Source organism: Juglans microcarpa x Juglans regia, chromosome 3S, assembly GCF_004785595.1.
Source record: "Juglans microcarpa x Juglans regia isolate MS1-56 chromosome 3S, Jm3101_v1.0, whole genome shotgun sequence".
Lineage (NCBI taxonomy): Eukaryota > Viridiplantae > Streptophyta > Magnoliopsida > Fagales > Juglandaceae > Juglans > Juglans microcarpa x Juglans regia.
Window position 1 is genome coordinate 15,012,473 of NC_054599.1, and position 16,087 is coordinate 15,028,559.

A 16,087-nucleotide genomic window follows, 5' to 3' on the forward strand; every position below is an offset into this window, starting at 1 on the left:
GATCCCCATAAACATGAAAACATGAAAAAGAGAAAGGAGATTAATCTATGTGATTTTGGCACGTTGTAGAGCAACATAGGGCACTAGCTAGCGTGCAATGCCTGCAACAACCCAACAGCAGTTTGGAACTTGCGTTGATCATCAACCTCACCATCCTAGCTGCATTCGAGTGACTCAACTTCACCTAGGGTAAAACTGGGTTATCATATATTTTTATAATTTTTTTTATAATTTTAAAAATAAATAGACTCCGTTATATTTAATATGGAGGTACTATACATTATTTATGGATAATAAATTTTTAATATTTTAACTATAATTGGTAATTAAAATGGTGTTGTTTATATTGATAACTGATATTTTTGCAAATTTTTGAATTATATAAATTTTGAAAGAAATAAATATTATAATTTTCCATTTTAATATGTAATGGACTTTCATTTAATAATTGATTTTAGTTAATAGAAAGTATATTCATAAATAATATTCAATCGTTAAAAACTATTTCCAATAATTGATGGAACCTACGACTTTATCAAATCACTTTCACATCCAAATAAATTTTATAATGGGACCCACACACTGTTACATAACCATCTCATTACTATTAACAAATTTCTCACCTCGATCTCATTTCAATTCAACATCCAAACGAAGCCTATATAATCTTATTAATAATACTCATTTGTACAAGTTGAGAAATACTTTGATTACATAAGAATATATACCTTGACGCGAGACAAGATATTATAAAAAATAAAGTAGAATAGTAATAAACGTAAACTACTTATTTCAGGCGTAACTTGGGTCGGCTAGCACTCTCCGCCATGAGCATTAATCCTCTGTTAAGGACATGAAACACAATTTTAAAGTTACAAAGTTTTATGATCTCTCATTTAATGAAAATTACTTGGGAATTTCATTTGGATGTTGTAATTAGCAGGATAGCTAGCTAGTTACGGCTCTTATCTTTTGGTTTCTCCGTATGTTTGAAATTTGAAGTCCCCATTCATCACTAACGTCGTGGCGCATACGGAGTCGACCCAAGTTCATGTAATTAGTCTCATTGCACTTTTGAACCTGATCGAATCTGACATCTCTAGCTATGTATTATGCCAGATTATTTTGGACTAGTCGGCTTGGAACCTTTTCTTGATGCTTGAAGTAGTTTTTTCTTTTTATAGCTTTCATGAGATAATTGATATTTGCAGTATGAGTATGCAAGTTTCGTGTATTTCTTTTGAAAAAAATAAAAAAATGTGAGACTAACTTGAAAAAAATACATTTTAATGATAAATTTGAGTACCCGAAAGTTAAACATTTTAAGTCTATATCTATCATTATTACTCCTTTCATATTGAAAATGACGGCTTTATCTTTTGCGATTAAAATTCCGAGCTAGAAAAAGTGTATTTATAAATCGATGTTAAAGCCAAACACTAAAGACTTTAGTTTAAACATTTCTTATAATAAAATTATGTGGTGTCAATAGAACGCAAGAATACAGTCTAAAACAACGTAAGATTGAAATCTCCTTAAAAACCTCATCTGGGAAACCAAATCAATATAATATAAAAGAAAAATTCTAATTATAAGCGATTTTGTGCATTCGTTCAATATGATTGATCAGAAAATAGATAAACCAAATCATGAAGGGGTTTTGTGCTCAATTACAATATCATTTATTAGCTAGTATGAGAAATTAACAATGATCATCAGAAACAAATTAAGGCAAACACGCCATTTATTAGCTGCCACTAATCTCACATGAAGTACTGTAGCAGCATATGTATGTATCGACAAAAGAGGGCTATTCCAGAGGGGATGCACTTCGGCTAACGCTATTTTGATCTGACTCCCACTAAAAAAGTTTGACCGGAACTAGTTTCAGTGGTGTTCTTTTCTGGGTAAGGCCGGGACCAGTCGATTCTTCCATGTTAATGTCCTCCTCTTTCATCCCACTGGGTAATTTCCAATTGAAACAGTACAAAAGATTGGCGAGTGCAAGCTCAACTGTGGTCGTTCCCATATGCATCCCAGGACAACCTCTTCGACCAGATCCAAATGGCAATAACTCAAAGTTTTGCCCTTTATAATCAATAGAGCTATCATCGAACCTTTCTGGGTTGAATTCTTCTGGGTTTTTCCAGTATTCAGGGTCTCTTGCTATTGCCCAGTTGTTTACTTGGAGCAATGATTTTGGGCAAATGTCGTAACCACTGATCTTAAAAGGTGCCATAGTTTCTCTTGGAAGAAGCATTGCGGCCGGAGGGTGCAATCTAAGAGTTTCTTTCATTACCATCTTGAGGTAAGGAAGATGAGGAGTGTCGCTTTCTGCGACTTTTCCTTTGTTTCCAACGAGATTTCTGACTTCATCTTGCGCTTTCTTCATCACTCGTGGGTTCCTTGCAAGCTCTGCCATTGCCCATACCGTGGTAACTGCAGCAGTGTTGCTTCCACCTAAAAATATATCCTGATACGGACCCAAATATGAGGGTTAATTGCAGAAGGTGATCAGAACCGTACGTAGGTTCATAACTATAACAGCAAAACGAAAGTCTATTATGCTGCTCCATTTTGACCGGTCTATTTGATTTTTAGTCAATTTTTATTTTTATTTTTTTTATTTAATGGTTAAAAAAGTGATTTTAAATGTATTAGTATATTTTTTATTTTTTAAAAATATTTAAATATATTAAAAAAATATATAAAAAAAAAACCACAGAACGAAACGCCAACGGTAAGAGTGGGCAGCATAGTAACTCCACTCTAACAGCAAATACAATCGTAATCCCTAAGAGTACCGGGATGTAGCCCGAGAACCCACCAAAAAGGCAAACATAGTTTTTTTCATTTTTCTTCTCTTTTCTTCATGTTATTTTTTATTCATGATAAAAATTTTTGAAAAAAATAAAAAAATCATAACATCGTTAACAAACACTTTTTAATCACTAAAAAAAAAACCAATTCCAGACCAAATTCGAATCCCATTGCTGAATCCGTAAAGTTTCAAATGAAAAGAATAGAAAGGTGTCGGCCATTGACATTTATTAGTGTCCTTATAAATCTTTGAAGTGTTGAGATAGTCTATATATATATATATATATATATATATATATATATATATTATCATAACCATATAGATCAAGGTCTCTTCAAGTTTTTTGTCTGGCATAAAGATTTCAAGTGGAAGAGAGACATGAGATTTATAGTTTTACATTATCTATTGCTCATTTATTACTGACTCAAAATTTTTATTTTGTATATATATTTTTCTTCTAGTTGAAATATTAAGTTGGGACCATAAAAAGTTGAGAGATTATGTATTTATATTTTGTGTATAGCTAAAGAAAACTTGAAGCAAAAACAAATTAGGAACCCGTAATAAATAACAATGCATGGGAGGAAAGATTGTGTTCTTACGAAGAGGATCGCCTTAATGTTATCTCTAGTGAACGGAGCTCCACCAGACTTGGCTTGCTCCCTTTCTATTCTGAGCAGCACATCGACGAGGTCTTCGTGTTCCTCTTTTGTCTTGTCGGGATTAAGATGAAAATCAATTGCCAGTTGTAGAAAGTTATCCAACTCATGGAAAATCTTGTCAAGTCTTTGAAATCTACCAGAGAACCTGTCCACAATCCATCCCACGTATGGAAAGAACTCAGATGCACTGAAGCTTGCAAGCATGGCTTCAGCCTCATGAAGAACTTCTTGAAACTTCTCATTATCCAAATCACTTCCCCGGAAGCTCTTTCCTAAAGCAATCCTACAGAGAATACTTGCAGTAGGAGGCAACATCTTCTCCAAGAGATTCACAGGGGTTGCAGAAGATGAAGACTGAGATATTGAATTCACAAGCAAAGCCACTTCTTCTTCCCTGATGGAACGATATGACTGCACCCTTGCCGCGCTAAAAAGCTCAAGAACGCAGACTTTCCTTATCTCTCGCCAATACTCGCCATAAGGTGCAAAGACTATATCCTGATAATTGTACGTCAGTTTTCCAGCGCTGGCTGAGAGAGGTCGACTGCAACAGTCGAGATCATGAACTTTCAAGACCTCTTTTGCAGCCTTAGCAGAAGAGATAACAACAATCGGTTTAGCACCGAATTTGAGGAGCATCACGGGGCCATATCTCTGGGCGAGTCGCGACAGAGATTGATGAGGTAAATTACCAATCTGGTGCAAGTTGCCTATAATGGGAAGGTATGGAGGGCTTGGCGGAAGGTTTTTGTTTTGCCTCCGACCATGAATTTTGTTTTTCATGAGTAGCAGAATGCAGGGGAGAAGAAGGAGAAGTGGAAGCCATATGGGTACAGCGAAAACAGACATTATCGATGGAAAGCTAGATTTTATCTTCTTCTATTAAGTAAGTACGTGCACTGATCGATCAGATTGTCTCCTTTGATAATTTGTGGCCTCGTTATATAGACACGTCAACAGTGTCTTTTTTTGACGTTTTGGTCCCTAGCTATACCTGACTTTCGTGTCTTGAGATCAATTGATCTTAAAAGATGTCGGCTGGTTCCGTCCGCTGAAACGGAAATTGTAATATGACTTTCGTGACATGTATATTAATTAATCACGTGCCGCTGAACCTATTATTTTATTACGTAAATGATTTTTCTTCCTGTAGAAAGATATTTATTGGTTATATATTTATAATTATAATCTATATAGTATAATTATTAATTATTAATTATATTTAATAATTATTGATTATTAATTATATTTACTATTTAATAATTGAAAAATAACGAAACTACAAGTATTAGCTGTTAATTATTATTATTAGCTACGATCATGGATGCATGACCTACTCATGTAGAAAACAATTTCGGCAATGGCAATACATTTCTTATGGCATTAGTAGTGAGTTTATCAAGGTTAAATTTTAACCAAAAAAATAGCTAAAGTGCAAACTAAAGTGTAATAATGGGTTCAAAAAATGTACAATAATTTTAACTTCAGATTATATCACTAGCCAAATTTGTTGAGTCAGAGGAGCTGGCCAAATCTTATTTTTGGTCTAAAATATTATGTTTCCGCTGCTTGCTTCTCTCCCGTACAAATAGAAATGCAGTATTTTCCGCTACTTGCTTCTCCCACCAGACTACCGTGATAACTTTTGAATATGAACCAAGATAATTTATCTCTATATATATGTGTGTATATATATATATATACACATTAAAATCTTAACTACGATTTTCAGTTTCATAACACTTGGTAGCTCAATGAATATAATAGAATATACGCTAGAAGTAAAATTCTTATTAGTTTTCTAAGTAAAAAAATTTATAAGTAAAATAAATATAGAATATTCACTAGAATTAAAATAAAAAATTTATAAGAATAGATTACAATTAGAGTTATAATCAATAAATAGTTCAAAATTAATATTTTATTAGAATAGTGAAAGATTTGTTAAGTCTGTTATATCAACTTATACGTACGGACCAGTGGATATATTATTAATATGGTTAATGCATGTTCATAAGTCGAAAGCTTCCTCGTATAAATTATATGAAAATAACTGCTCTACAAAAAAATTATTTATTTGTAACCAGTTATTTTTAGTAAAAATAATTATTTCCTGTCAAAATAAGTCTGTTTTTATTATAAATAGTCATTATCGTAGCAAATATTCTGTCACAAATAATCCGTCACAAATAATCAATTTGTTTAAAACATATTATTAATCATCTTCAGCGAATACTATTATTTCAATCAATACATTACAACAAAAACGCTCTTTAGGGACAAAATTTTTTGTCCCAAAATATATTTTGAAACGAAAAAAAATTGTCCACATCTCATTCCCACAACACTGTTCCAAAAGATATTTTGGGACAAAAATTACTATTTCATCCCAAAATATATATTTTGGGACGAATTTGAAGGAAACTAAACGGGAAAATTTTTTCTGTCACAGTTGAAATTTGTCCCAGAATATCGTTTGAACAGTTACAATTTTACGTTTGAACTGGATTAATTTGATTGAACGATTGCAAAATATGTTCAAACAAAAATACATTATCTACCCGTTCAAACATTAAAGGGACAGATGAAATGGTATAAGTGTTCGAACGGGGGAAAAGTTATGTTTGAACGCTACGAAAATAAATGGCGTTCGAACATTATGTGATCGTTCGAATGATTTAATAAATGGCATTCGAACATTATGTGATCGTTCTAACGATAACTATTTTATCTAAACTCAATAATAAAAAACCAAACAGACATTCATAATATTTGAAAAAATACATTATCAACTGTTTAATACTCACAAAAGTTTTATAATAAGTGCAAACTAAATAAATAACTGTGAGATTAGCATTGTTCATACATAAATAAATAATCCCAAAACCTGTATGTAAAAAACCATTAGTCGCTTGGAGGCCTGTACTTTTACATAAGCTGCTGCATTTGGAGTTGCATCTGTCTCTTGAACTCTTATTGTTATTCTTCGTGTTGTTTGATGTACATCTTCATGTCTACTTATTTCACCAATTGAGTCTCTAACTGATGTTGTCTTGCAGTCAATTCTTCTATTATGTAATTCGCATTCTCTAGCACTATAGAAGTCGTAGAGGCAAACCCGGAAGAAGAGCAAGATGGAGAAAGCTTTATACAGCGTCCCAAACCCCTCAAATATCATGAACGTTGACCAAGGACTTATGTAAAAATATCAATATTACTTGTTGATAAATTTTGATCTAACGCAGATTCAGCACGTTAGGCAACCATTTTATCCTAGACATATGTAAGATAAAGAATTAATATCGTCATAAATATTCTAATATATTTAGTTAAAACAGGTTATAGTACTTACATAATTTACATAGGCATCAGAATGAGTCCACTCTCCATTACGACCAATGTGCGATGCAGCATATAATTTTTTCAAATCATAATTGATATATGAATCTTGCTACAATAAATATGTGTTAAGATATAAAGTCATTATGATTCATCCAAATAATTAACTATATCCAATAAAAAAAAGTAGCAATACCAATTTCTTAGAGAGACGGTGGAAAAATCTTAAGCTTGCATGATGATTAATCTTCAATTTTAATCTATTTGTTTTGTTTATAGAACTTCGCTCCTACAAAGAAATTGAAAATATTATGAATTGAAATGACAAATAGGACAAGTAAAATAATTAATTTAATTATACCTGATATGATGGGTCGTCAAACATGTCACAAAATTTTTGCCACTCAGAAGGTCGGACATCTTGAAAACGATGTTGGCGTGCATCTTCCTTGTTCTCAAATTTATTATAATGCTCATGACACATCGCCTTATATTTGCGGAATGCATTACCCATGAGCTCTTCTACAGTCTTACGCTTCTCTCTCCAACCAAAATTTAATTCTAAATCATCATTGAAAAAAATAGTTACAAACATATTATCATTTGTAATATTCTAAATTTAAGTAAAATATAGAAATTTATTCTATTAGAATCAATGTTTTAAACATTACCAAACAATACTTCTTGATAAGCTCTTTAACATTTTGGAGACTTTCTTCCAATGTCGTTGCCAAATGTGTATAAACTCGTGTAAGAGCACCCACATGCGATGCAAGCCAAGCTGCTGGTTATCTTTCGCCTCCGGTATGTTTGTTAGGAATGTTAACCTTGATCTTATCCATCTTATGATATTTTTCTAACGTCACGCCTCTAGTTGTTCCTCGACCTTGACAAGATTGTACTGTGGACTCTATAAAATATAACATTGTAATCAATCTCTATTATATGTCTATTATATGACCTTAATTAATAACTTTTATGAGTATTAGAATTTTACCTTATTCTGTAGAGTCAATCTCTAATGGTGAGTCTGAAGGAGAGCTCGGAACATGTGGAGATAAGTTGCGAACTTCCTTCCTCTTCGGTGGCATAATTTCAAACCACTGATACATTCAATAAGTAAAATATTTGTCATCAAGTGTAATGTTAACACATAATTGGTCAATCACAATCTGCATCAGTTTCATTTGACAATTCGCTCTCATCATCTGTAGATATTTTAGATGATTCAACATTTTCCTTAATTGTTGTATCAACAATTTCAGCCTCAATATCTTCTCTATTTAATGGAATCATCTCATACTGACTCAAATCCACAAACAAATTTAAGGCGGGTTGACTCTCTTGATATACTTCTTGAGTAGAGGGGTCATCTTCTTCTTCATCTTGTCATTTCGCCTGAGGAAAAAACATCATATATATTTCTTGGAGAATATTTTTGTACTACTCCCTATTAATTTTCTAACTTCGGGTCATCTAATTAGAATACTTGAGATGCTTGAGAAACCAAAATAAAAGAATCATCTTCTTACTATTTTTTTTATGTATCAATACTCAAAAAATATTCATCATCATGGACTCTTGTTTGAGAATTGCTTAAATCTCACCAATCACACTTAAACAGATACACTGCAAGCTCCCCCAAATATTTCATTCTAATTATATCGATAATAACCCCATAGAAATCAATGTTTTCTCCATCATGACTTCTTTCGACTAGGACACCACTTGTAATGCCACGTCCCCAAGGGTCGGGAGATTTAACTCATGTCACCTAAAAATCATTTCCATCCCCATAATACATACTCTTATTTTTCTCTATCACACAAAATACTCATTAATTCACGTCAAATACTCCAGTATAATTATTCTAAGACAATATAAAGTCCTAATATAAATATCAACCTCTCAACAAATCACATCATCAGAGCACAACAAACTTACTGAAAAAAAATCCTTAATACTCAGATAAACCTTCTATGCTTAAACCATCATTCGTAACTCCTCTCACCCATGCTTCATATTCTTGATCCTCAATTGGAACATTCAAATCATCTGAAAAATATTGTGGAGATAAAGGGTGAGTTATCAACAATTCAGTAAGTAGAGAACATATACTAGTATGTAAACATGAGCCTTTTTCAGAAATTTCAGTATGCAGATACAAAACATTTTATTTTTATATACAAGTTTCAGAAAAACGTGTTATCAGAAAATCAGAGCGACTTTTAAATATTTTCATACTTAAAATCAGCTATTCATATTTATAGATCCGTTTCATATTCAAAAACACTTTGGCATAACATAACTGAACATCTTCATCTTATCATATCATATCATATCATATCATATCATATACCATATTTAACCCCCGTGGTAGAGTTATGCTATCCTCGGTGGCCAAACCAGGCAGTCCTAAGTGTGCACACAGGAAAGAACACGTAAAAAGACCACTTTGTTTCCAAAGTGGGTGTACTCATATCATATCATATCATAGTGGTACCAACCATATCACATGAACTAGTATCATATCAGAACCATATTCAAAATCAGAATCAAATTAGATAAGAATGCCAAAGGTTTTTCATATCCATATCATATCAAACCACGTGCTGAACACATTCATATCATTTTCAGATGATCAATAACAGATCCAAAGAAATTCCATATCACATGTATAAAAATCTCAATTTTCATATTCACTCTTATGTACATTTCAGAAACATGTCAAATATTGCTCATGTCTACACAATGCATGTCAGAAAATATTTTTCCTTTATCGTACAGATTTCATGAGTGATGCCAATAAACGACCGAGGTTGGTTTTTCTCAAGTTTTCATTTCATCACAAAATATGCAAAGTTTTCAGAAAGTCAACCCCAGTCTCAATAATTCGAATAAAATCTAGCATAGGAACCCCGCTTACCTGGAATTCTTAGCTTTTCAAAAATTTTCTCAACAATGCCTAAAAAATTTAATCGTCTCCTATAAGATAATCACGTAAATTTCCATAAATTCCCAATCAATCTCGTATTTCGATATTCAGGACTAAACTTCTAAAAGAACCTATTTTAAATTCCTCAAAACCCCAAAATTTTCATTAATCCTAAAATACCAACATCAGTTTCTAAACTCATCAATATCCAATTTAATAACTTCGACTAAAACATTTAATTCTAACTTATTTACAATAGAGATCTTACTATAATTTATAATACTAAATAATATAACTATATTGAAATCATTATAAGCAGAAACTTGTACTTTTGTTTAAATAATAAAACAAAAATTTCTTTTAAAAGGATTCAAAAATAATATTTTGCACTTACTAATCATTCCAAAAATTTATCAGTATTTATTTAATAACCAATCCAATAAAAATATCAGTCTCTTGAAAATACCAACTTAGCAAAATAAATCCACATGTGCCTAAGTGTAAACATAAAAAAAATCACATGCAGCCCACGTTTCCGTTAAAAAAAAAATACCAACTTAGCTGATGTTTTAAACAAAAAGGGCAAAAGGGTAAAAACACCCTTCACACCTACCAGTTACCGAAGACAACCACAATTCCCTTTTTAAGTAACTGTTATTAACAACAAAAACCAAAACCAGAAGAGACAAAACGCGAGAGACGGCAGGGACATACCCACGAAAAAAAATCAAGGCAGCAGCACCGTGGGAGCATGACGGACGTTGGACAGAGGTGGTGATGACTTTCCAATGGCGTCGCACAGAGAGAGAGAGAGAGAGAGAGGGCTGAAAATGAGGGAGAGGGAGATACTGTGAGAGAAGAAACGGAGGGAGAGCAATGGGTTGCCGAGAGACTTGCCGAGGGGATGATAGTGGCTTGTCGAGAGACTGAGGTGGCTTGCGGTGGAATGGGGCTGACGGAACGACAGCTTGCAGCGTGGGTTGGCAGGTTGATGGCACACGGTGGAGGTCTGTAGGTGCTCTGTTTTTTTTTTTTTTTTGTGCGGGAAACATAGGTGCTGGTTTTTACCGATAGCTGAGGGCGGTGGCGCACGGCTGGGGTGATGGACTCAGAGTGGCTGAGGTACCGGCGGGACTGTGTTTGGTGGAGTTGCGGCACGCGAAACGGCTTTTTGGGTGACGGTTTACTGGTTGCGGATTGAGCCCTTTGGTTTGGTGTTTTGCAGAGAAACTATGGCCTTCTGTGAAGATGGGAAAAAGCGGCACATCATCTAGGGTTGAGGATGTTTAATATATATATAAGATAAAAATAGTAAAGAGATAAAACCTAGAGGAAAATGATAAACGTACATGCATGAAAATGGAAAAATGAACGTGAACAAGTGACAAAGGCGTGAACCCCGTGAACCACGTGCATGGATGGCAGTGAGCTGCGTCTTACACCACTATTTTAGGTTTTCCTATAACAATCTCGATCCATTGTGTAATACCTACTTTCCCTTGAAATACATATAAAATATCGAGCACCGCGTCTCGATGGGTCACGTGCCAATGCATATAGTTCATCCGATATATCATTTGAATTATTCGTATACATTCGTACAACCTACATATAGAGTAAAGCATATATTATATTAAAATTTAAATCAATATTTTTTTATTGGTTATTGAGTAAAGTATATGTAATGTCATTACCCGTTCTTCAAACCATCTCCGGAACTCCTCTTCATGTTTCTGGTTTATATCATTTACTCATAGTTCCTTGAGTACATTAATATCATCACTGAAATTGATGATTACCACAAATATTTTATATTCTTATAATTTTTTTAAAGTAAATGAGCGAATTTAAATTAAGAAAAGTAATAATTTATTTCAAGTGGCTCTCTATCTTAAGGCAATTGTTCAGCATGTACAACTAATTTTTCTCAAACTCTCTTCCACACAAGTCATAACCACGCACTACACCAATTGGACATACTTGTTGGGAAAACACAGAAAACACATTTCATTGTCTTGCTAGGTCAACATCAAGGTTTCTTTTCGGCCGATCAAACCTAAACTTAACTCCGTGGAATTATTTGGAAAAAAATGTATGCCACTCATCGTCAATTATGCTACTGCAATTGATCCTTCTGGGCGGGCCTTGTTACCCACTGTACATTTCAACTTTCTAAGGAATCGTTCAATGGGATACATTCATCAATATTGAACTAGTCCTACAAGTCGAGCCTCACGTGGCAAATGAACGGTTGGGTAAACCATGACGTCGAAGAATGATGGTGGGTAAATACTTTCTAGCTTACACAATATTATGATAATTTCCCGTTCCATCTAATTCAAAATTTCTACATTCAACGTCCTAGCACATAAGTCTTTAAAAAATACACCCAACTCAGTCAAAACCACACGCACGTCTCTCGTCAAGTACCCACGGGTTCAATAGGCAAGAGACGCTGTAAGAAGACATGACAATTATGACTTTTTAGTCTAGTTATTTTCCGATCATTTGTTCTCACACACTTTATTAGATTCGAGGCTGGTAATTTAATCTTCATTAGCCACTCACAAAATGTAACTCTTTCGTTCATTGAAAATGTATACCACCCAATTGACATGTAGACAAACGAACCATTTTCTTGCAATTGCATTTTTTTTCCTATTCCCAACCGCTTCAAATCCTTTCTTGAGTTTAATGTATGCTTTATTTTTTCTTCAATTGACATCAATGTTCGCAATACGGATTCGGTGATCTTTTTTTCAATATGCATAACATCAAAACTGTGCCGCAATTTTAACTTCAACCATTATGAGAGTTTAAAAAATATACTCTTCTTTGTCTAATTCAACTCATTCGTAGCTCGTTTTCTCTTTCGTTATTTTGTACCAAATTCATTACAACCAACATCTATAAATTGTGCAAGTATATCTTCACCAGACAAATATGGTGGAGGTTGGCCCCATTTAACACTTCCATCAAACATTTTAGAATTTCCACGTTATCTATAGTCACCAGGTAAAAATCGATGATGACGCATGAAACATAATTTCCTCCTGTACGTAAGCCGTTCAGATTTGGTATATTTGTTACAAGTTGGACATGTCATTTTTCCCATAGTACTCCAACCTAACAAGTTTCCATAAGTGAAAAAATTATATATTGTCCATAACACCTCAGCATGCATCTTGAACGACATGCCTGTTGATGAATCAAATGTGACAATCCTGTTCTCCCACAAATCTTTCAATTTTTGCAATCAATGGTTGTAAGTGTATGTCTATATCATTTTTCGATGATCTCGAACTTGGATTGAGCAAATTCATCATGAAATATGGATCTTTCATACACTTCCATGGTGGTAGATTATATTGCATACGTACAACTGGCAAGTACTATGACTAGTACTCATGTTCCCAAATGGATTAAATCTATCTGTTGCTAATTTAAGTAGCACATTACGTAGTTCTTCAGCAAACCATGGGTGTTCTTGATCAAATTCCTTCCACACCTAAGAGTCAGCAAGATGTGACAAAATATCATCATTTCATACTCTGTCTGATGAGTGCTATGTCATGTCTACAGCCATTGCGCGTGACATAAGTAATCGTTGTAATCTAGGTATCAATGGAAATTGGCATACAACCTTTTGCGGCACATTTTGCTTATCCGATGTCCATCTTGATTCATGGCATATAAAACACATGTTCAACTGCTCATTTTCTAGCCAAAATGATATGCAGTCATTCTTACATGCATACATTACGTTGTAATCAAATCCAAGTCCTCGTTTTAACTTTTTTGCTTCATAGAAGTTACGAGGTTGTGATATCCAGTATTTTAGTGTATTTTTTTTAATTGAAAGATTTTTTTTATTATTATTATTGGTTCTCTTGTTTTAAATTTATCGTGTTTCTCATTGGTTTAATTTTTTATTTTTAAGTTATGAAATTTATTTTGACGTTCATTCTTGATATTAATTATTGTTTGCATGTAAATTGCTCTTTACTTTAATTTATTTTATTGTTGGACTTTAATTATTTTATTTTATTAATATTGAGTTGTAATGTTTTTATTTGGCTCTTATTTATTTTTATTATATCTCTTTTTCTTTTGTTAGACTTTTCATTTTTGGGACTGGCCTGTTTGAGTATGACTTATTTTTCTTTTGAGCCCAGCCTCTGAAAACCCACACCCAAAACCACGTCATTTTGGGCCATGGAGTATGAAACCCTATTATTCTTTTTTCCTTCCTTTGTTGCGCCACACCACCTTCTTTACTTTATTTTTCTTTTGCTTTTTCTTCCTTCTTCGCCCGTGATTCTCCCTTCCTTGTTTTTACCTTTCTCTTCTCTGCTACTTGCCAACATCCGTAGGCCTCCACATCCAGCTTTCACACACAGGCTACTAAGCAAAAATTTCCACCACCGTTTCACGCCACATCACAGCCTCGGATGCACTGCTACCAAACCCGTCCACCAAGCAAATTCGAGCAGTTCATCCTCCACAGCACGACCCATTTCTACTGTGCACCACCATGCCCATCTCATCGAAAAGTTGTAGTGAAAACACCCCTATTTTTGCTCTCCAAAACAAAGCATGTTTCACTAAACCAACTCACTGCCCGTAAGCCATCGCCCCAGCCACCCCGTGATCTGCCGCTGCCCAACTACCTTGGCACCGCCGCATTGTTGTTCTCTCGGTGAGTATCCCAAGCGGTCTCTCTCTCACTCTCACGGCTTACTCTCGCTCTCCCTCCCGCTCATCTCTCTCTGCCTCTCTCACTTTCGCCGCCTAGTGTAGGCAACTTCGTCGCCTTACGCCCTCCCCAGCTCGACAGTTGCGCCACCATAGTCTTTCCAGCCCAGCAGTAGCACGCGGCCCCTAACTTCTCCTGGTGTAAGTCCCTGCTATCGCTACTTTGGTTATTTATGTGTTTTTATTTCTGTTCACTGCTAGCTTTTCTCTTAAGGAGTATATATATATATATATGTGTGTGTGTGTGTGTGTGTGTGTGTGTGAATTGTTTTGTTTTTGATAAGTGTATATATATATATATATGTAAATTGTTAACCTAATATTTGAGTACTATTACCAGTGTATGTTCCAAATTTATGTTTTCAGATGAGTGGTCTTTTTGGATTTATGTTTAAATGGGTTTTGTCTTAAGACTCATAAAAGATTATTTTTGTGTAGATAATATTTTAATAATATTGTTAACTAAAAGAAGTAAACTTATTTTTAAGAGATGATTTTTTTATGACGTATTTTATAAGATTTTTAAAGTAGTCAAAGTATTCTATTAATTTATAATATGTTGGTATTTTAGATATTTTAAATATTATTTTTTTATTGAGTTCCATAATTATCTTAATACTTGTTCGATTAAATTTCTTATTCGGTATGAATTCGATTAAGTGGATATTGATGGTTTTAGAAAATGATTGTATTTTAGGAATTATGAGAATTTTAGGCTTTGAGGATTTAAAATAGGTTTTTTTAGCATTTTAGGTTTAAATATTGAAATACGTTGTTGATTGAAAATTTACAGGAATTATATGATTTTTATAGGTGACGATTAGTATTTGTTCGGTATTGTTGAGGAATTGTTTTTAAAAGACTAAGAAATCCAGATAAGCGGGGTTCCTATGCTAAATTTTGTATAAAAATAAATCAAATGGGCTGAGGTTGGTTTTGGAAACTATGCATGTTTTGTTATGAAAAGAAATTTTGGAAAACGACCTCAATTATTTGTTCTGCATTACTCATGAAATTCTGTATAAGAATAAAGTATTTTCTATCCTAACTGGTGTAGACATGAGCTTATTTTGACATTTTGTTTCTAAACTGTGCAATAGAAAGTGAATATGAAATTTTGTGCATGAATTATATTTTTGTGATCTGATTCTGTTATGTTCTGAAAATGTTCTGTATTCTTATATGATATGATGTGAAAGTCGTTTTCTGCGTGGTCTTTCCTATGTGCACACTCGGGGCTCCAAGAATGATAAGGGGAAGATTCACATTCTGTTTCTATTCGGTTGGTCACCAGGGTTTGCACAACCTTACCACGGGGGTTAAACAAGAAATTCTGTTATGATATGATGTTTCAGTTATGCTGTGCCAAGGAAATTTTGATTAAGAATATTTTTGAATTTTCACTTTGATATTTTTGATAAGATGTTCCGACTCTACATTTTGAAATAAAAAGTATTGTATTCTGCATTCTTAACTCTGTAAATGCTTATGTTTGCTTACCAGTATATGTTCTTTGTTTACTGAGTTGTTGATAACTCACCCCTTTATCTTCACAATATTTTCAGATGATTTTAG

General features: G+C 33.7%; 1 protein-coding gene across 1 annotated transcript; it reads right to left on the minus strand.

The window, feature by feature from the left end:
• Positions 1-1,733: 1,733 nt before the first annotated feature.
• Positions 1,734-4,390, minus strand: LOC121256945 (cytochrome P450 71B9-like). Its single transcript, XM_041157753.1, has 2 exons — positions 3,424-4,390; positions 1,734-2,473 (listed from the first exon to the last, which is right to left on the minus strand). Exons 1-2 carry the CDS (start codon positions 4,330-4,332, stop codon positions 1,862-1,864), a joined length of 1,521 nt encoding a protein of 506 aa, XP_041013687.1. The 5' UTR covers positions 4,333-4,390; the 3' UTR covers positions 1,734-1,861.
• Between the last annotated feature and the right edge of the window lie 11,697 nt (positions 4,391-16,087).

What these genes read in the sequence shown, in the direction of transcription:
- LOC121256945 (XM_041157753.1), bottom strand. Translation starts at nt 4,332, where the DNA reads ATGTCTGTTTTCGCTGTACCCATATGGCTTCCACTTCTCCTTCTTCTC. An exon ending in ACATTAAGGCGATCCTCTTC is followed by an intron (nt 2,474 to 3,423) that starts GTAAGAACACAA and finishes GGTCCGTATCAG; the next exon opens with GATATATTTTTAGGTGGAAG.